The sequence below is a fragment of the Ammodytes marinus genome (genome assembly GCF_949987685.1).
Source record: "Ammodytes marinus genome assembly, chromosome: 11".
In the NCBI taxonomy this organism is placed as follows: domain Eukaryota; kingdom Metazoa; phylum Chordata; class Actinopteri; order Uranoscopiformes; family Ammodytidae; genus Ammodytes; species Ammodytes marinus.
The window spans coordinates 5,733,487-5,755,312 of record NC_137215.1 but is presented as its reverse complement, the minus strand read 5'-3'; the positions used below and the strand labels follow the sequence as shown (position 1 = coordinate 5,755,312).

At 41.7% G+C, this 21,826-nt stretch overlaps 2 protein-coding genes across 2 annotated transcripts; one reads left to right on the top strand and one right to left on the bottom strand.

The window, feature by feature from the left end:
- Nucleotides 1-1,356: 1,356 nt before the first annotated feature.
- Nucleotides 1,357-6,888, bottom strand: got1 (glutamic-oxaloacetic transaminase 1, soluble; the record flags this gene model as incomplete). The annotated part of the gene is made up of 9 exons (XM_080036637.1): nucleotides 1,357-1,496; nucleotides 1,831-1,969; nucleotides 2,449-2,618; nucleotides 2,998-3,148; nucleotides 3,698-3,802; nucleotides 3,891-4,003; nucleotides 4,426-4,549; nucleotides 5,282-5,463; nucleotides 6,780-6,888. The coding sequence occupies 9 exons, from the start codon at nucleotides 6,886-6,888 to the stop codon at nucleotides 1,357-1,359; spliced, it is 1,233 nt and encodes a 410-aa protein (XP_079892763.1).
- Nucleotides 6,889-18,655: 11,767 nt separating this feature from the next.
- nkx2.3 (NK2 homeobox 3) lies at nucleotides 18,656-21,348 on the top strand (the record flags this gene model as incomplete). The annotated part of the gene is made up of 2 exons (XM_080037371.1): nucleotides 18,656-19,040; nucleotides 20,681-21,348. 2 exons carry the CDS (start codon nucleotides 18,656-18,658, stop codon nucleotides 21,346-21,348), a joined length of 1,053 nt encoding a protein of 350 aa, XP_079893497.1.
- Nucleotides 21,349-21,826: the final 478 nt, after the last annotated feature.

Below are 21,826 nucleotides of genomic sequence, written 5' to 3'. Positions count from 1 at the left end.
GAAGTCTTTTGATGTGACAACTGACTCTGAGCAAGAGGAGCTGTATGCTTTTGAAAGCTTTTTTTTGCAGTTGGTCAAAATGGATTTTATTTATATTTGTAAAATATTTAAAAAGCAGTTTGTTTGGAATGAAGGCGATGTTACATTTTGTAATGTGGAATTCAGATGATTATACAAGTTAGCCAAAGACAAAGAGACATGTTGTATACAAAGGGATAATTAAATTATCAATAAACTGATTTAACTACGGTTTTTGTCTTCTTTTGTTTGTGTCCACACTTTATATTTGTCCAATGTGAATTCTTACATAAAATGACAACAATACAAAATGATATACTGTTTAAAGTTCTTTATTCGACTAGCTAATTCATCTCATTAGACGGTCTGGTGAGGACATTTTGAGCTTTTATTAATTTGCTCAACATTATAACAGTTTATCAGTGGACTGTGCACAGTACACAGCCATCTGGTTAAATATTACTGTGCTTACGCCACTGATACGAGAGTCTTGCATAATAGTGCACTGCTTAACAGACAGACTTTGCTTGGCAGGTGCCGAACAGAACCAGAAATATCACAAAATTCAGCTGGCCGCAGTAAACAGAGATTATTCTGGAATCACAGCACCTGTTCAAACTGGAAGAAAACCACTCCATGAATCCTGATTAAAAGTGAGGTCATTAGTAGAACCTCTATGATTAATAAAATATATAGTTAAAAATATCTTCCTGAGAACACTCATCTTTTGTTCACATTGCATCCAGCAATGAATGTAATACTGCTAATACATTCATGGTAGAGGCTACAATTGTTTGGTCAAAAATATTCAATTTTTCAAGTGTGCTTAACAATTCATAATCATACACACTACTTACTGCAGACGAGACCCAAATGGAAATGTGTTTTTAACACTTGGAATGGATGAATCATAACAGAATGACATTAAACAGGTTCAGACAGTAGACTCAGCACTGCTTTGGTTGTAACAAACTTACAGATGTGCTAAGCCTCGCAAAAGGTCCCATTACTGACACTCGCACCGATAGTAAACTACATGTAAAAACATCAGAGGTGTCACAGTCACACTAAGTAAACTAGAAGTAGGAGACCAACAGGAAGAAAACAATTATAAACACAATTACTTGAACTTACTGTGCGCTTATAGGAATAGTTCCAGGGTGTGTTAGCCTAACACCGAAAGTAGTGGGGAAAAGTGGGCTACCTGTATATTGGTGCAAATGAGAGTTAATGTTCATTTCCAGGTGTTCTGTTGGATACAAACACTTTCCCTGGTCGCAGGTGGCTCCGGGCCGGGCAGTAAGAAGTGCTGAGGATTGTGGGTAATGTAGTCTTCCTCTACTGGACCTTGGTGACGGCGTCGTGGATGGACTCGGCCACGTAGTCGATGTTCTTGGTGGTCAAGCCGCACATGTTGATGCGCCCGCTGGCCATCAGGTAGACGTGTTTCTCCTTCACCATGTATTCAACCTGTTTGGCTGCAGACAGAACAGGACAACGACATTTTAATAAACAAAGATGATTATCCAAAATGCACTTTTTCATGTTTTTTTAAACATCAATATGGGTCCCCGGTGGGACTAGAGACTCTGAAAGTATGAGAAAAAAACAACCCACTCTCTTTTTTTCCACCTCCACCTTTCTGAAAAAAAACCCCAGTCAGTTTTTTCTCCCCTTATGATGTCATAACTGGCAGTTAGATTCAAACCGGCAGTTAGATTATGGGCCAATCAGAGCAGACTCAGCTTTTGCATGTACAGTATGTGTAATAGGAAATAATTTTCTTTCTGTGTATCTGGTGTGTGTACTCACTGTTGAGTCCTGTGAAGCTGAACATGCCGATCTGAGCGGTGATGTGGTCCCATGTGCCCGGCGTCCCCAGAGCTTGGAGCTTCGCCTGCAGCTGAGCGCGCATCAGCAGCACCCGGTCAGCCATGGTCTTCACATTGCTCTTCCTACAGGCAAATAAAATATAACATTTCCATTCTCTGTGTAGAAAATACATCATTGTTATGGCCCCTAAAAACTCATTCAAAATTTTTTAGATACATTTTTGAACGTTTGTTGTAGCAGCCAATAATTGAATCACTGCCGATAACATAATAACATTTCTGATCCAATAATGTAATAACTTTTTGGCCATAATGTTATATAAGTTATTACATTATCGGCTGGTTGCAATAGTAAGATACTTGAAGCTAATAAAAAAGTGATGTAAGTATACTGTATTATTACAGTTCTTAATTATTATTTTTTTAAACCCAGCCAATAATTTGACAACTTATTACATTATTGTCAAAGAGTTACTGTGTTACTGGATCAGAATTTGTATTTAATTTTTGTCAATTTACTAAATGATCTGCTTTTATTACATTCAAAACTGAGAAATGATTACATTATTGGCTGCTATAGCTGTCTTAATAGTGACACTGACCATTCACTAAAGAGCTCCGGTGAGTTGAGAGTGACGGCTACGAGGCGAGCGCCCTGGGACGGAGGGTTGGACCAGGTTGTCCTGACGATCTTCTCCATCTGGGACAGGACTCTCTTCAGGTTGTCTGCGTCACGCGCCACGATGGTCAGGTTGCCCACACGCTCATCTGATGGGAACATAATAGTGTAGATATTACTTTCTTTATATCTAGGTGGTGACATTGCAAAATCTACAACTAGGCAAGGCAAGGAAAGGCAAGTTTATTTCTAAAGCACAATTCAGACACAAGGCCATTCAAATTGCTTTAAAGGGGCATACAATACATCAAGATTAGACTTTAGAAATTGTATTTAAGAGATAGAAAAAAAAAAAAACATCAAGATACAAGATTGAATTTTTCGCTGATTACATTAACTGAGTATGCCTTTCAAATGTAGCCATATAAAAGCACTATCACTATAATAAGACTAATAAGATAATACAAAGACTGTCACTCTTTTGCAATTAAGTGATGTACAAACTCAATGGAGCCAGGGGTCACTCACTGTAGAGGCCAAAGTTTTTGGAGAAGGACTGGGCGCAGAACATTTCAAAGCCCATGGAGACGAAGTAGCGAATGGCCCAGGCGTCTTTCTCCAGACTGCCAGACGCAAAGCCCTGATAGGCCGAGTCAAAGAACACAAACAGCCTCCTCCTCTGGAACAAAGAACATGAGAGAAAAGATCAAACTATCAGTACACTTTGATTCAAGAGACTCAAGATACTTTTTTATCATATGCACAACAATTACAGCAGCAGTCATAGACTATTAAATCCTTAGGTCCAAGGCTCCCTTCAACAATGAAATATAGAAGAAGAAAATGTATCTTTGAGAGATATTTAGCATGTTATAGGTTTGAACTGACACTTATCGGAGTGTGAGTGTAATAGTTGAGATAACAGTACAGACAGTAGCTAGATAGATGGATGGATGGATGGATGGATGGATGGATGGATGGATGGATGGATGGATGGATGGATGGATGGATGGATGGATGGATGGATGGATGGATGGATGGATGGATGGATGGATGGATGGATGGATGGATGGATGGATGGATGGATGGATGGATGGATGGATGGATGGATGGATAGATAGATAGATAGATAGATAGATAGATAGATAGATAGATAGATAGATAGATAGATAGATAGATAGATAGATAGATAGATAGATAGATAGATAGATACTTAGGTTATAATTACCATCATAACTTGAGCGATCTGCTTCCACTGGTCCTGTGTGGGGTCTGTGCCGGTCGGGTTGTGTGCACAGGCATGGAGGACGAAGACTGAGAACTCTGGACAGCTCTGGAAGAAACGCAGACGAGTAGAAATACTGTAAACTTCTGATGAAAAGGACCAATGATATAAAGCTAAGGATTTTAACACTACTAACCTCCAAGTCACCAAGGAAACCAGCCAGATCCAGGCCCCTGTTCTTTGCGTCCCAGTACTTGTACGAACGGACATCCTCAAAGCCGGCGCTGGCAAATACAGCGTTGTGATTCTCTGAAAGAAATACACCAAGGTTCACATTTAAGTGTTGACATGAACGAAAACTGTTGTAGTCAATTATTTTCTCTCACATACAATCTGAGCAAAATCAAGCTCTGTGATTAGATAGTGACGGTTAACAATAGAGCTATTCAACATGCCGAGTCTGAAGTCTACAGGGAAGATATCTCTGGATAACATTAAATGATTAACTTAAAAGAGGAGCTACTATTTAGAAATGTGTGTGTGTGTGTGTGTGTGTGTGTGAGTGTGAGTGTGAGTGAGTGAGTGAGTGAGTGAGTGAGTGAGTGAGTGAGTGAGTGAGTGAGTGAGTGAGTGAGTGAGTGAGTGAGTGAGTGAGTGAGTGAGTGAGGTGAGTGTGCTTGTGCTTGTGTGCGTGTGTGTGTGTGTGTGTGTGTGCGTGTGTGTGTCTGTACCCCAGGTAGGTGCGGACACATAGACGGGTGTTTTTGTGTTGTTGGTTCCGTTGTAGAAACGCCTGAGGAACTCTGCGCCCATCTTCAAAGCACCGGTCCCACCTAGACACTGGACCGCCCCCACCTGACAGTGACACAGACAAACAGTTAGTTTGAATGTACAAAGATAGGTTGAAAATGTAATGATGTACTACGCAACAATAAAACAGGAATTGGCGGTCTCTTTATTGACTGCTGTGCCATGTCTAAATAATAGGCCCAATAGTTATCCAAAGTGTGTTTTTGGTTTTTATCTTTGTCTGCCTGTGTGATTCTAGTGGGAATGTAGGAGGCAGACAGTAGTGACTCAGAATAGTATTTATAGAAACAGTCTAGTCTAGTCTAATTTAAGTATTGTGGACAAAATGCCAGTGAAAAATAATATAAAAAAACGTTTTTTCCATTAAAAATCTTACAGCTTTAAAGGTGCACTGTGTAGCTTTGGGTGTGTCAAGGAAGTGAACGTTTTGTAACGTATATGCTCATCACTGGATAAAAAAAACTTTCCTCACTGGAAAATGTGATCCCTGGAACACTGTTTGAAGTTAGAAAGCTTCCTGAAAAGTTACTGATTCACTGTTGTTGTTTGCAGCTGCAGGGCCCACAGTGTGGTTTTCAAACATATTCTAGTGTTACGTTTGTTTCCAGGTGTCTTAAAATAATTTTCTCTTGATAAATGATGATAGAATTATTCAATACTAAGAATTACATCTAGGGTAAACTAACTGCAGGCTCTGTGAATGTAAACAAATCCCCCTGACCCGAAACTTCACACTGTACCTTTAAACATAGTATATATATATTTTACTGCACTGACCCTGTTCTCCTGGATGGCAGGGCTGTCGTCTCCCAGGGCGATCTTGGAGGCTGAGGATCTGAACTCAGGCAGGCCGAGGATGGGCAGGTACTCGTGGTTCAGCCGGTCATCGTGACAGATGATCTTCTCAACCTTCTTCACCACCGGCAGAACCCACGGCTGGCCCTCGTCCGTCCGGTACGCTGCAGGGAAACAGTATTATTAAAGAAATAAGCAATAGCCACATTTGTACTATATAAAATAAATATTTGAAAAGTTTTAACCAGTCGCCTACATACTGTGAAACAAGTTGTTACACAATTTGCACCCCGATAATCTATATATTTTTGATTTTATAAGAAATTCTTCAAATTATTTGTCAATCCCGCGATTTATCAATGAATAGACTAGTCTACTAGGTTTGGCTCTAGATAAGACTTTTGATATACTAGACATTGTGTGGCCTACATTTCCCAGCTGCCCAGTGTACCATGACCATCTGCAGCTGTGTGTGTGTGTGTGTGTGTGTGTGTGTGTGTTGCAGGGAGAAGAGGATTATGAGGCCACACAGGCTTCTGTGCTCATCACGGGCCATGCACACACACAGTCACTACAGAGCTAAGCTACGTTTCTCACACACTTCCCTTGCTATGTAAGCAGCTGGGATTACAACTTTTAATAGGATTTACACTGGAAACGGTTGTACTGAAATGTGCCATTCGCTTGGTTGAGGAGATAAATAGGAGAATGCTAGGCTAGGCCATGCATATTTAAACTCCTGCGTGTAGACAACAGTAATCCAATCACCATTACATAACGTAGGCCTAGGTACAATAAGGCTACTGGACTGAGCAGCAGGTTACATGGACAAATTAATCGATCAGTTGTATTTACTCTGAACCCTCTCTGATGAAACAGAGTCTGACATTAGGGAAAAAAAGCCATCAGACACAATATGAATGTGCATGCTACCAGAGCTATATGTGTGAACATGTTTTCAAATGTTGCATGTTATATCCTACATATAGCCTAGGCATAATAAAATGTCACAATTGTGTGGTAAAGCAACAATAATTTGGGACAATATCTTGTTTTCAAATGTTACATAACAAGTTATAAGCCAGGCTATAGTATAGGCCTAATAAATTGTCACAATAAAAGCAGTAACATAAATGATGTGTGACTATGAAGCCACTTTGTTTTAGTAACTGCTATAAAAAATCAAACATGTTGCCAAATAGGCCTTTGATAAAAAAAATTAAAAAAATTGGCACAGTACAAATTGCTAAAACAGGTCACAGAATAGTGTGGGTGTAAAAAGTCTCTGTAACACTGGCTGTAAAGAATGATAATAACCATCCAGCTTAGCTAACTCTGGAAGCTTTTTGAGCTAAACTACCATTAGAAGGCTTGTTGCTCTTGCCATGGCTAACATTCTGCCTAGCTACATCTTCATGGCCGTCGTTCAGTTATAATTTATATTAATTTATTGAGTTCGAAAAGATCAAGAACAACTTACCTCCGACTCCCAGGTTCACCTTTTGGGGAAATTGGTCGTTGTTGAAATCTTGTGAAAGCTTGAAGACAGCTACAGGAGCTGCTAGGGCAACCTCACCAAACACCGACATTGTTCCTGCTATGTAGGCTGTATTCTCACTAGAGGCCTTGCAATAAACGGCTACCGGGACCGTTCAAGGGATGAAGGATGAAAGGAAATACTTTCACCTTCAACTTGGATTTGGAGGGGGGTGTAACCAACAGTGGGAGTGAATTGATTTACCAATAGAAAATCTCCATGCCTCTGCTGAGCCAATCCCAGCACTGATCCCAATCAGGTCAAAGTTCGAGATAACACACGCACCGGCGATGTTGACCAATGAATTCCAGTGGAGCGTGTCTGACAAATGTCACAACAAATGCCTAGCGTTGAAAGTAGATGGCTCAGGGATTATGTTGCAATACAGCATTTCTCCACAAGGTGGTGCCACAACACCGTTAAAAAGTATGTGTCAGGAGCTTCTCAATAGGCATTCTGAAGTCATCCCCAAAATGTGTTGTTTATCTAAATTAATTTAAATGGGAAAATTGAAATCTTTAAAATTATAAAAATAGCCAAGGCACAGAGTTTATATAGCCTACTATTCTAAAACAGCCAAAGTTCCAACCAAGCTGGATAACAGCTAAAACAGGACTAGGCTATATGTGTTTCCCCTATTGAGATATTAAGGCAATGCATTTAGGCTATTGTCTTGTTTATATTGCCTATATAGCCCATTTTATTGTATTGTCATTACATTCATTCACAACCTTACATTTTTAACAAAAAATAATATTCCCTTTGGCAAGCTTGTTGTATTGGTTGATATGTGCAGAAATGTGTACGTTGCCATGTTCAACTTGTAAATAAAAAAAAAAAGTAAAAAAAAGTAAAATAACAAGACATTTTTCTCACATGGCTTTATCCTAACACAATGCAAGCCCTGCTTCAGGAGTTGACACACAAAGACCTACATCTACATCCCATCATAAATGTCACTTTGGACTGGACAGACAGCTAAATATTCTTGTGCTTGTCAGTGTTTTGAGTGAGTGCATGTGAGACTGTGTAAATCAGGCTGTGTGCGGATGTCCATCTGTTCTGTGCTGAAGGCCCGAGATGATCTGTGGTGTAAACAGACCTCTGTGCTTCTCCCCACAGCTGTCTGTAGGAGCTCAAGAGGTTGATAAATGAAGATCTCTCTCTCTCTTTCTCTCTCTGTTGCTCTCTTTCTCTCTCTCTCTCTCTCTCTCTCTCTCTCTCTCTCTCTCTCTCTCTCACTCTCTCTCTCTCTGTGTCTCTTTCTCTCTGTGTCTCTCTCTCTGCTTAGACTCTTAACTCTTAGACTTAGCGCGTTTTAAGAGATTGCAGGTGAATAAGCTAAAAAAAAGTTATATATATTATGAAACTTTGCAAGTTGATTACTAACAATAAAATAATACGTTTTTGTATACATTTTTTCATGGATGTTTTAATAAATATGCAAATGTACTTATATCTGACTAATTATGTGGGCCTACATTTTTGCATCTGTTTAAAAACCAACACTATAGATGTTGGATACTTAGATAATAGCTGTGCTTGGGCTAACCAAAGTTTGGTAGCTATACGCTGCGATTATCAATATTTCTATACTAACAATCGGACTAACAACTATATGTAAAATATAATGTGAAACAGGTCCCTCATAGTGACCAACGCACTGACAATTACCACCCAACCCACAGTTCCCCTCAGCTGTACTTAGCATATTTAGTGTCTTTACTTTACGGCCCTCCCAACTTCACTATCTTGGTTCAGTCTGAGGGGATTGACATGCAGAGAACAACCACGGGCCAGATTTGAACCCGTGGTCTGATGCTTCTGAGGACTGAGAGCCTCTATTGGGGGGTGGGGGGGGGGGGGGGGGGGGTGGGGAGGGGGGCTCTAAACACTACACCACAAGCGCCCCGAATGCTGTGAAGCTTTTTAAAAGGAGTCCAACAGTGTGGTCATTCAGATGGATAAATTAAAAAGCTAAAAAAAATACACACAATAATTGTATAATTGTGCTATATGGAGATATGCGTCAGACGGATATATTTTCACAATGTTTCCACCCAAAAGCCCTTGAAGATGACAAGTTTAAAGCTGTACTGTGTAGTTTAAAAGGAGCGGGATTTGTTTACATTAGAATACCCTGCAGTTAGTTAACAAAACATATTTTTTTACATGTAATTGTTAATAATAATAAATAATTCCATCATCATAAATCAAAACAAAACGTTGTGTTGCATGGAACCAAACGTTAGACTAGAATATGAATGAACAAAACTGTGGGCCTTGCTGCTGTAAACAACAAAAGTGAAACAGTAACTTTTAAGGTTGCTTGCTTACTTCAAACAGTGTTCCAGGGATCACATTTATCCTGTGAGGAAAGTTTGTTTATTAAGTTATGAGAATATATTCAACAACATTTCAACTTTTCTGACACACCGTAAGTTACATAGTGCACCTTTAATAATAGCTTATTTCTGATATATACAATAGAACCATGAATAAAGCACCAGGTACGTACAAACCACCACTAATACATTTCATTTCACAAAAGTGCTACAGTTAATCAATACCAGTTATTTTGAAAGACTATTTTCGCCTCACTATTGTCCCAGATGTTACTCACTTTCCCCATACCTGCTAACACCCCCCTCCCCCCCCCCCACACACACACCCTCCACCCCACACACACACACCCCTCTCCCTCACTTTTGACAGTAGATGTTTTCATTCTTTCCAACCCAGGTGAGGGTGTCTCCTATGCTATAGCTATCACTGTCAGCCCCTGCAATTATGGGATTTGAGCTCCAAGAACAAGGCTCGGGGGCCCGGTGCGGGGTTTTGGTGTGTGTGTGTGTGTGTGTGTGTGTGTGTATCTCTGTGATTTTGTGTGTTTGTTCGTGTGTGTGTTTTTTGTGTGTGTGTGTGTGTGAGTGTGAGTGTGTGTATACGCAGTAGGGAAGGCCCCCGGCACCACGGTCTGGGCTGTGATGTGAAGTGTGAGTCAGAACATGCGAGTGACAGGAGTGGCCCTCTGGCAGAGACTATGTGCCCACAGGGGGAGAGTGTGTGACACATACAGATCAATGAGTTAGTCAGCCAGACATTCGCTCCGGCTCCTTCTCACTACACTTCCTTTGACACTGATATGTGGAACATTTATTTTGGCATGTAGCAAGCAGTGTAATGCAAGGATGACAACAAGAAGACGAGAAGAAAAAAATCCAACAAGGTTTTCTTTTATCACTGTGTTTGCAGTAGTACGTTGAAAGTTATCATTGGTGTTGTAGGAAGGGTGCTGATTCTAAAGCACACAAAGGCACGCATTCAGGCACAAGACAGTCACATTCCAGCTATGGAAGGCCTATCACGGAAACACAAACAGAAGCGTGTGCACACACACACACAGAACGCCGCTGCGCATTCCAAAGGGGGACGTTTGCGAGCGTTTGTTAGCATGTAGCGATGGCCTCTCTGTCTATGGGTCAGAGAGCGGTGCTGAGTGACCACCTTTTTAGCTTCCCGCCCTTGTTTGTTTTCCAAAGACAGCGTCATCAATTCTCTAACACGAGACTAGACACAGCAACAACACAGGAGCACACAGGACAAGACCTCCCTGATGCTACTCTGTGTAGTAGTGCAATGACTGATGGAGCATGCATGCAATAACAGACAGCAGTGATCTGTGCGTCCGACTACATTCCGACTAGTGTGTCTGTGTGTGTGTGTGTGTGTGTGTGTGTGTGACTGTGTGCCTTTGTGTACTCTATTTATCATGACACAAAATCTTTGTTTTTTTTTCTTTCTTGTGCATGCAAACATGTAACCTTTGCTCTCTCTTCCGACAGAGGACATATTGCACGAGGCCTACACCTGAGCTTAAAGTGTTAAGCTGTTAAGAGTACAGATAACCACCTGAGTAACAGAAGGGTGAGTGTATTTAAATCAAATGCAAATCAGACAGATAAATATACCATCAGTAATAGTGTATGTACTCCACTTATATAGCTCTTTTCCCGTTTTTTTTTTCACGGACCCAAAGCGCTTTACATTGTTTTGTACACATTCACCCAATCACACACCACCTGGTGTAGTGGTTAGGCCACCCCCAATAGAGCCTCAGTCCTCTTCACAGCAGACCACAGTTTAGAATCCTGCTCGTGGTCGTTCTCTGCATGTCATTCACCTCTATGCATCATTTCATCTCTGCCTCTCCAAAGCCGTCTAATAAAGCATAAAATGCCAACAAAAAAATAGAGCAATATGTTCACATGAATGGGCACAATCGAAGAATTTACTTTAATCATAACTTCTGATGTATGAAAACATCTATAAAGGTCTGCTAATACGCCTGTCACTCACTGCTTTCCCTTGACATGGCCTTTACCCCACCAGGCTGGGTGGAACCTCCAACCCAAGGTCTACGCTACAGTGTGCCTTTTCTCACTGATTGATGTTGTCTTTCAGCCAACACACACTCTCAAGACCTCAGCTGCTTTATACAAATATGCACGCAACGAAACAAAGACAGGAACTGGAAGAGTCATGTCTCAATTTTTACCCTGATGGATTTTTCTTCCTTTATTTCCCAGGATGAACAACATGCTGCGAAAACCTACAAGAAAACCTTTTACTGTGTCCGAAATGATCAAATAAAATGATCTTTTATTAATTCACATTCACCAAATCACAAGCTCAAAGGTCAGGGTCAGAACAAGGATACGATGGCTGCGTTCCAATCCCCATACTATGGTAGAAAAAGATGTAGGATGTCCCAATACATGTGGTCAGATGCAGCATGCTAAAGAATACCATGGATGACTTGCTACATCCGTTCATGAATTTTGGTGTGGAAACCAGCAGCTTTTTGGGGCGATTCTGACCCACAATCCACTGTGCAGCGAAACAACCAGCAATGCGATGGACGTATAAGCAAGAGACAAGTTCAAGGTGCTAAAATGACTAAGTATAAGCATGTCCCAATTGTATGTCTACTGCTGCTTGCTAACTACATACTTTTATGATCAGCAGCAATCTGTAAAATAGTAAACAAAGAGTATGTGATTTGGAACGCAGGGACAATATCTATGTGAGGGCGAACACCTGCAAACACCGGGGTTAGGGGGCTTGTATGGAAGTCCCCCCACTTCTTTACGATGACATTCAAACTGAACTACAACATTACCAACGACCATCGAAACAAGGCGCTGGGAGCTGCATGGCTTGGTATTTTACACAGTAATTATTTACAAATACTGAACTTTACTCAATCTGGAGTTTAGCGGTTTTGGCCAAAACAAAACGTCACTTTGACACAGATACCACCGTGGTTGCTGGAGACACAGAAGCATTTTCTGCGGAGGATGTTTACCTCTTGCGGCCGGGGATGCATCGCACACTTTTTATTTCACTGCAACATTGTCTTTCCCAAGAGAACCATTACTGCCTGAGCCACAGTCCCACCAGTGGAAGAGATGAACTTTGAGTCAACCTTCACAGATTTTTCAACAGAATGATCTCGCCGGTTAGTTCTGGACAAAATAGACACAACAGCTAGAGGGAATACTCAAAGCCTCTGTAACCTCAAATACACAAAATCCTTCTCACTATGTTATTTGGGGAGTTAGTTGCATGATAGTTTGCATCTGAAAACAGTTAGGCATATTTATCATTTCAAAAGATTGATAAAGATATTGCCATACAAGTTTGATACAGCCACGCCCACTGAATTTTTTCACTGAATTCTATACATTTATGAAGATGTATTTTCAAGACAACCAACTCTGATATCATATATTGATATTCACAATTTTAGAAAAGGTTTCCAGAGGCTTTAAGACCCAAACATCCTGTTCAGCAAAACAAAGTTTAAAAAAAAAAATAAAACAGTAGCTCTGCTGTCTTTATCTACAGGGCCCGTGTTGCAGCGGAGAGGATAGACATATTTAGGTTGCATGTTTCCTCCCAAACTACATTCCCAACACCGTAGATCACAGACATTACAACACTTACAACACACACACACACACACACACACACACACACACACACACACACACACACACACACACACACACACCTCCCCTTGTTAGCGCTCATATATACAAACACACACCTGCTGGGGCAAGGCCGTCTGGGAGAGAATTACAGCGGAGCTAATTTACGACCCCCAAGGGAGGGCAAGAGGGCAGGGGACCCAGACGGAGCTGACCTCACTTCCTCCTGACATGGCCTCAGAGTCAGACCTTTGATACACAGAACAACCTGGGTTCCCAAACACATCACGCTCCCTTCACAGTTGCTTTCCCCTCTAGCCTGGTTAACACAATGAGCCTTAAAGGGATAGTTCAGTGTTTTTGAGGTGGAAGACAGGTTCTTTCAAGTGTACTACGTATTACAATGCCAACACGCGGCAGTGCAGTTCAGCGTATCAGTCCGCAGATCAGCAGTGAACAAATCCTACATTAAGTGTACAATTAAACGGAAATGTAGGGGAGATCGGGGTAAGTAGGCACACTTTTTTCTTTTGCATGCTAGCTGCCTTTTCCTGCTCTATTCTTTCCTTCTCTGGGGTGTCAGTGAGGATACAGCTTGACAATTTATTTCGTTATTGGGTTCCTTTTCTGGCTGCAGCCTTGAGATAACATGTGACAACCAACCCCCCAGAAAATGTGACGACCAACCCCAACTTGAATTTCTTGCTAGCATCAAGGCCAACAACCATCTGACAACTAATTAGCTTTCTAACCACAATCTAAACTATAGTTTACCCTTCACACTTTGTATGGGTAACAAGTGTTTTGTTATAAACCCATTGTGTAAAAGCCTAGAAGAAAAATACTGAGGAGCTAAATATTTTCAATTTGACATGAAAAACACAAACAGTCGTCTCACCTCAAATTCAGCAGTCTAACTCCAAGGAAGACTATGTAGGTGACCTCTGATCCAAATTCTGGATATTTACATACCAAAATATCACGGATAGCGCCTTCTGGTTCCGAGATATAACGATTGTGACAACCAAACCGTGTGACAAATTACCCCGTTCTCCCCTATAGGTAAGCATGTAAATATATAAAAAAAAAAATCTTCTGGTTCCCTCTGCAACAGTTGGCAAGACAAGGCAAGAAAAAGCACAAGTAGCCCATACAACCCCACTGTAAAAATACTGAACTACCCCTTTAAGGGACTGTTTAAAACATTGCAAAAAAGGCCATCACCTTGGGCCGGTCCATTGTGGGATATCTGGCACTTTTCGGAGCCGAAAGCTAACGGGGGTTTCTGGCTAAAACTCGCCTCTGGCCTCCTCACTTCCTCCAGAGAGAAGGCGCTGTCATCCGTCACTCGGGCCCAGGCAGGGGCACAATAGAGCAGTCTGGGCCCCGGCTACTGACACCATAGCATGGGCTGCTGATAAGACTCACCTTCCGGGAACCATTACGGACACACACACACACACACACACACACACACACACACACACACACACACACACACACACACACACACACACACACACACACACACACACACAACAGCTTGGGCCTTTGCCATTCTCTTACAGATGGCCATGAAATTAAAAAAGTGGAAAAAGGAAAGTGGATTAAGAGCTAGGTAAGTCAAGCACACTCTGCATGTGTTTGTTTATGCTTTCTGCTACTTTTTTAATGCGTTTCAAATGAATCTGAATAGCCTCATCACTTCCATAGTACAACATGCTAGCCTCATGCCAGAGGTTGGGGGCGGGGCCGTGTAGTAAGCGATTCTGAAGAAGGCGTGTCGTCTTAATCCCTTTTTGTTAAAATCTGTGAATATCTCCTCACGATCAACTACCTGTCTGAAGCCTACTGTGTGCGCCCTCAAAAAACATGGTGTTAATACATAGCCTAGGCTCTGTAAACTCCTTTAATACTATTGGCCTCATCACTTACCGTACATATTGCAACACACTCACACACTACATCTCTATGAGTCACTCTTGGCCTTGCAAATAACATGGAAAGCAGACCGTGTTGACACAATTCAGCTGGTCTATTTTCCCTAATGTAACAATCTATTCTTGCTATTGTCTTATCTTGAGCACCGTGAAAGAGTGGGATAGCCATATACTTCAGTTCCTCATCACACATATCTCTGCTGTTATAGAAACACCTGTAAACAACCCGCTGCTTTGTAGAAAGATGTTAAGTGCTCCTCTGCAAAGCTCTGTCAAGCAATAATAACACATCCTCTCCGTCAATACCCACACACACATACAGTAGAACACACACACACAAACACACACTGACACACACACACACACACACACACACACACACACACACACACTGACACACACACACACACACACACACACACTGACACACACACACACACACACACACACACACACAATTTATGACACACACACACTGACACACACACGTCCTGGTAAAGTGACACAGGAGGGTGTTGATGCTTTCTTTACACAGAGTTTAAAGCACAGAGTAAAACCATCAGATGCCAATAACAGAAGGCAGGGACCAGGGGAGAGATAATTGGGAGACATTACCGAGTCATCAGCCGTCCATTCTGACTGTGGAGAGCATTCTAGAGCCTGTATCTCCATAGAGACTGGTTCCATGGGCCTGGGACAGTGCTGCAGAGGAGACACTGCTGCTACAGGTCGGCCTGCCGCTGCTATGGAGAGGAGAAGGGAGCAACAAGAAGGAACATGTTTTCAGCAGCACAGCCCAGCCCGGCAAGACACCGCCAACTTTGAAATAACTCGCCAGGAAAAGTGAATTGAGACAAATGGATGAAATTTGACCGTTGTAGAAGGAAAATATGATTTTATATACTTTTTTTTGGATATATATTTGTGGGGTGTTTTCACCTTCATCAGATAGTATAAGCAATGTAGTTAAGTTAAATAGGGGAGAGAGGGGGAAGAAATGAAGTAAGCGGCCCTGGCCGGAGTCGAACCCAGGTCCACTGCAAGAAGGACTTAAAATGCCTTCATTTGATTTTTTGATATTTGACTGTGCAGCACTGGAGTAACTCTATTGTTTTAAAATGTACTTTATAAATAAAGTTGGATTGGATTAATGATACACACTCTACCAGTGAGCCAACGGGGTGCCCCAAACTTATATTTTGTAAGATTCTTTACTTTTTCTTCAAAATCCTCTTTGTCTTATTAGCTGCCATGATAGCTACCAACACATATGTCCATAACTCTGCAGCCTGTTCCGGCTGACCCGTGTTAGGGCCTGACCACCATGACCTTACCACCAGCGCTTATCACGATGATTCTGAGCTGAAGATGATGTATCGGGAGAGGCGCGTTCAGCACCGAGCCGCTCCTTGACACTCTCTGGGAGTCTGGGTTTTGTTACAGGCAGGAAACAGACTCTTCCGCTCCGTAAACACGCTGCTTTGAGGGGGGAGGAGGGGGCGCCGGTGGCACGCGAGGACCACTGGTGACTTCTGATGGTCAGTTGAGTGAGTGAGGAGTCGCGAGGCTGCGTGCGTTGTGTGTGCGCGTGTGTTTGGGGGTTGAAAAGCTCCTAATTGCCGCTATTAGCGTGCGTAACCTTACGTCGGTGACCCGTGACGCTTAAGGAGCGCCTATAGGCTGTGTGCAGTGGCCTTTTAAAAAGACGGGGATTTCATTTTCAGCGTCTTGAATGTGAATATAACACTTACGGTTTTACATTTTGCCAAGTCATTTCGTCGTCGCCATTGTGTTTGGTCTGGTGTCTCTAAATCACCGCCTTCAATAAACACGACTGGGTAGGCTAAATATTTAGGAAATAAATTAGAAGGCTTTTACGAGCCACTCCACATATCTTGAGAAATACTCATTACGTAGCCTGCATGTTCAACTCGACAACCGAAATCTCTTTCTTTAAAAAACATTTTTTTCTTATTTTTATTTTTTTTCGTGAGCAGGCCTAGAGTAGTTTTGGATTGCTCAAGCGCCTAGTGTGCACTTTATGCCCATTTTCCCCGCAGACCTAATTCCTTCCCACCGCCTCTCTCTCTCTCTCTTGCTCTCTCTCTACTCTTAACTTAAATGGTCCGTTTTTAAATGCCTTAGATCCGCAGGAGAAAAGGGGAAGACGCTGCACTAATCTAAACAGCGCCTTGTTGATGGTGAGCGGATGAGATTATGTCGGCGTGCCCTCCTTCTCTTTCCACACGGTTTAGCAGCTTCTATGGGCCTTCGGAGACCTGGCGCCTGCACTTGGCCACAGATAGGCGACTAGGACAGAGAGGGGTGTCCCGTTTCAGCATGTTTGCCCTTTGGGGAGAAGTTTCATATAGACTATAGGCCTTAATAGCATTTATTTGTATTTTTTTTAATCAATTAAAACAATTGGGAATATTAAGAGTCTACTGACATATATTGGACTATATCACTGTCATTAGAGTCAGCCATCGCATATCCTTTCTGCCGAAGTAAACTTAACTTGTAAACAGGTAATAGACTATATTACTACTATTAGTACAATCACAAGTATGGCCTAATTATCAGTATTTAGTATAGATATATTTGTTTATTTTGTTATTATTATGGTGATGATTATACAATTTTATTTATCGTAATGCTCTCATTTTTACAATAAGTCTATTATATTGAATTCATTTGGATTTTTTCCTAATAGAATTTAAAACTAATTTTCAGCGTCATTGAAGTAGCCTATTTCTTTACTTGTATTAAGAGAGAAAGTGAGTTAAGTATGTGAAACGGATCATTTGAATTGAGTAAAATGCCATAACACGTCAGCAGGGCTTTTTCTTATTTTGCTGTATTTATAATACTGACCAAATTTCATGGAAAATAATCATTGGAGCCAATTTTCTAGAAGAAAAAAAAATCCTGGGAATTTCTCTTGAATTAGGGAGACATAAATAAGACAAAAATAAAGTAGATTTACATTATTCATGCTTCCTTTGGGTTGCCAGTTGTATCTCATTTTCCCACAGTTGAAACATATAATCTTATCCATGGAAATGCCCAGACAGGAAACGAAGATATGCGCTAATCTCAAGAGCAGCGTGGTGATGATGGGAAGAAGAACTGTGAAGTTGTGGGACCATTCCGCCGAGGCTGAAAGATAACACTAAAGTCATCGGAAAATAGCCCACTGCGCCTATTGGTGACAAACCAAGTGAATGATTTGACTGTATTAACTTTTTAATTATACACAATATTGTCTTCTATGCCTTTTCGGTGCTAATATTTTTGTTTGGGAAGTAAAAAACGTCCTTACCTTGTAACAGTGTGAGGCGGTCTTAATAATATTTCATAAATTAGGCCGCTGTCTTCCTGACAAAAACACCTACACACACCTACACACATACCCCCCCCCACCCACACACACACACACACACACACACACACACACCCTAGAGAGAGAAGCTGACTACATGGATGGGTCCCTCCCCCGCCTCGGGACGTCACTGAAAGGGAGAGGATAGCATCCTGGCTGACCCAGCTCTTTCTCGAGATAACCGAATTCAACCAACCACACAGAATCGACCCCTCTCTCTCTCTCTCTGTCTCTCTCCCACTCTCTCTCCCTCTCTCTCTCCCTCTCGACCCTCCAACCACAGACACACTGCAGCCAGAGGAGAGGGGATGTCACAGCTGAGAGAAAGCCAGTCCTTCTCGGTGTGCGTGAAAACCAAGCAGAGCGCGACCATTCTTCCATTTTACGCACGGGGTTTTTCCTACTTTTACGCACCGTCCGGATACAAATTTGTCCAATTTTGGGTCTGCTGATTTATAGCCTATATCCTTACGCGTCATATCTCTGTTGTTGCTGGTGGTAACAATGCTTCCCAGTCCGCTCATAACGTCTTCTTCCACCACGCCTTTCTCCGTGAAGGACATACTGAAGTTGGAGTTGCAGCAACAATCACAGCAACAGCAGCAACTCCAGTTCATCTCCTGCTTTGGTCTCGCGCCTGGAACTTTCCCCAACAAATCTCTACGTTCTCACTCCCCGCCGTCGTGCATGTTGGCCGGGATGAGAGACAGCCCGAGTCCCCTAAGCTCCGGTCTGTCTGAGAGCGAGGATAGGATGTCGTACCTCAACACGCTGGCGGTGCAGGACCGACTGACGGAGCCCGACTTGCCCGTGGAGATGTTCGGAAACGCGGGGCAAAATCACACTGCAGACCTCCGACTTGAGAGCCAGCAAGACGAGCAAGATAGCAGTGAGTAGGCAACGTTATGCTTACATTTGATTTCATTTAGCTGACGCGTATATTATCCAAAGCGACAAGTTCCAATAAGTGCTTTCAACCATGCACGTGCAATCTCATAAAAGCAAGAATCACGTACCAGTAAGTTTTTATAATAGTTCAAATAAGCCAAACTAAAAAGTGCCACATCTAAGTGCTACATGTAGGTGCTACATGTAATATTGGAGTGGGGCTGCAAACAAAATGTAGTTGTGTTATTCAATGACAATACAACTATCTATCTATCTATCTATCTATCTATCTATCTATCTATCTATCTATCTATCTATCTATCTATCTATCTATCTATCTATCTATCTATCTATCTATCTATCTATCTATCTATCTATCTATCTATCTATCTATCTATCTATCTATCTAATGACAAACATGTTCATCAGAAAGTGGGGGAGGTCGAGGATGATGATAGCTGTCGTTTTTATTGTTGACTGTATAACACAGCTGTACATTTCCATTCAAAACAGCAAATTGCACTTTAACTTACAAACTATTAAGCCTCATGTTGTTGATGTTCAAATATACCTTTACTTGTTTTGTTCTTGGTTGTACTCTCTGTGAAGTAGGCTATGTTTAGATGAAGCAATCTTGCAAGGCACATTTCTCGATGGGGACGAGTTTAACCTAACCTAAATTATGGCATGGACAAAGAGTAAATCAGAATATATATTTAAATTAATTTAACTTTTAGAACCTTGGGAAAAAAATACTTTCGACTGTTCACTGATGTGAACATTGTTATTTATGAATTATTAACACATGCACACATGTGTCCCAGATGCTCCTCAATAAGCTGTACTATAATGTATATTTTAAATCATAAAATAATTAAGTTTGATTATTTTGTGTAATATTTTCCCTTATCCCTTATTTAAAACAATGACATTTGATATTGCAAGAGCCCCACCTTGCATAAACGACACCCACAAAAAAAGTAATGTAATTCATTAGCTGGCAGCTATTGTTTAGCATGAAGCTTGGAGTCATTAATGTCTCGTTTACAGCTGTACTGATTTCACATTTTGAAAAATTCACAGGAATTGCTGGACAGAAAACGCACCAAACCTAACGACTGATTCTAGTAGATTTACCCAAATGAACGAAGCATTTTATCGTCACATAAATCCGAACTGGAAGGTTATTGACAATCAACTTTCCGAGATCTGCACATTTGTTAGTATAATAATTCTGAATTATTTTAAGTGATTCATAATTGACAACGTCTCTATCAATAATACGATATGAGAAGGTACCCCTTTCTGGAACCAACTTTGGATTAATTTCCTAATAAATAATTTAAAAAATGCTGTTGTAACAATTACCAATCCAGTGCATTTTCACTTTAAAAATAATAATGTTTGAACATGTAAATATTGTGGTATGAAATATAAATAAATACAGAAAACAAATATCATATATTTCCAAAAAAAAAACAGTTTTGCCCTGAGGTTAAGAGTTTTAAACAAATACATGAAGGTGGATATCAGTGTGATGAGATAGTAAACCATTTGGGTAAACAATTCCAAATATTGCACAATCATCTCGTTTCATTCTAGTGTCTTTGCTTTGCATTAAAACGTGTCTCCTCCTTCCAGAGAGCTGCGGTGCGCTGAGGGGAGACTGTGGTGAGGACCCGGATCCTGAAAAACCCGCCACAAAACAGTCGAGAACCAGACGGAAACCCCGCGTGCTCTTCTCCCAGGCGCAGGTGTTCGAGCTCGAGCGTCGCTTCAAGCAGCAGCGCTACCTGTCTGCGCCCGAGAGAGAACACCTGGCCACGTCACTCAAACTCACCTCCACGCAGGTCAAAATCTGGTTCCAGAACAGGCGGTACAAGTGCAAGAGGCAGCGGCAGGACAAGAGCTTGGAGATGGCGGGTCACCACCACCATCATCACCACCACCCACCGCCGCCCAGGAGGGTTGCTGTGCCGGTCTTAGTTCGGGACGGGAGGCCGTGTCTAGCCGGTTCTCAGAACTATAACCATTCATACACAGTGGGAGCTCCAACCCCCTACACCTACAATGGCTATCCCGCTTATAGTTACAACAACTCGGCCTACACCAACACTTACTCTTGTACTTATTCTAGTTTACCCACCTTGCCGCCTAGTAGCAACACCACTGCTGCTGCTGCTGCTAACGCTTTTATGAACATGAATTTGGGAAACCTTAGCGCACAGACGCAAAGCCAGCCGGCTCCACAAGGACCAGCGGTCGTAACTCCGTGCCAAGGGACTCTGCAGGGCATCCGGGCATGGTAGTGGGGAAGCGGCCTTTACGCACAAGAGACAATACTTATGGGATGTCTGAATGAACTATTGCAATGAAAGCACGTGTTTAAAAATCTGTGAAACATTTCAGTGAGGATATAAAGGCCATGTTGACTTTAACTGAGGAAACCCGTAACCCATTGACTGAAATACAAACCATATAGTATAATAGCGCATTTTCTCTGAGCCACACTGTTTAGTATAAAAGTACATAAATCCTGCTGTTGGTTGGATAGTTGGTTGTGGGATTAAATGTTGATAATGAGCAAAGACTGTGAGCAAAGACTGTGCGTGTGTCGTGGTTCAGAATGGATGGAGCGTGCGAAATACAATTAAGGGAAATTATAGGGACATTTACAAGCAAAAAATTCGTGTCTGTGCATATTAATGAATTGATTATTGGCCTATAGCTTGGCACAATAAATGCATCCCTAAAATCCCTTGCAAGAAAGTGACATCATGGATTACA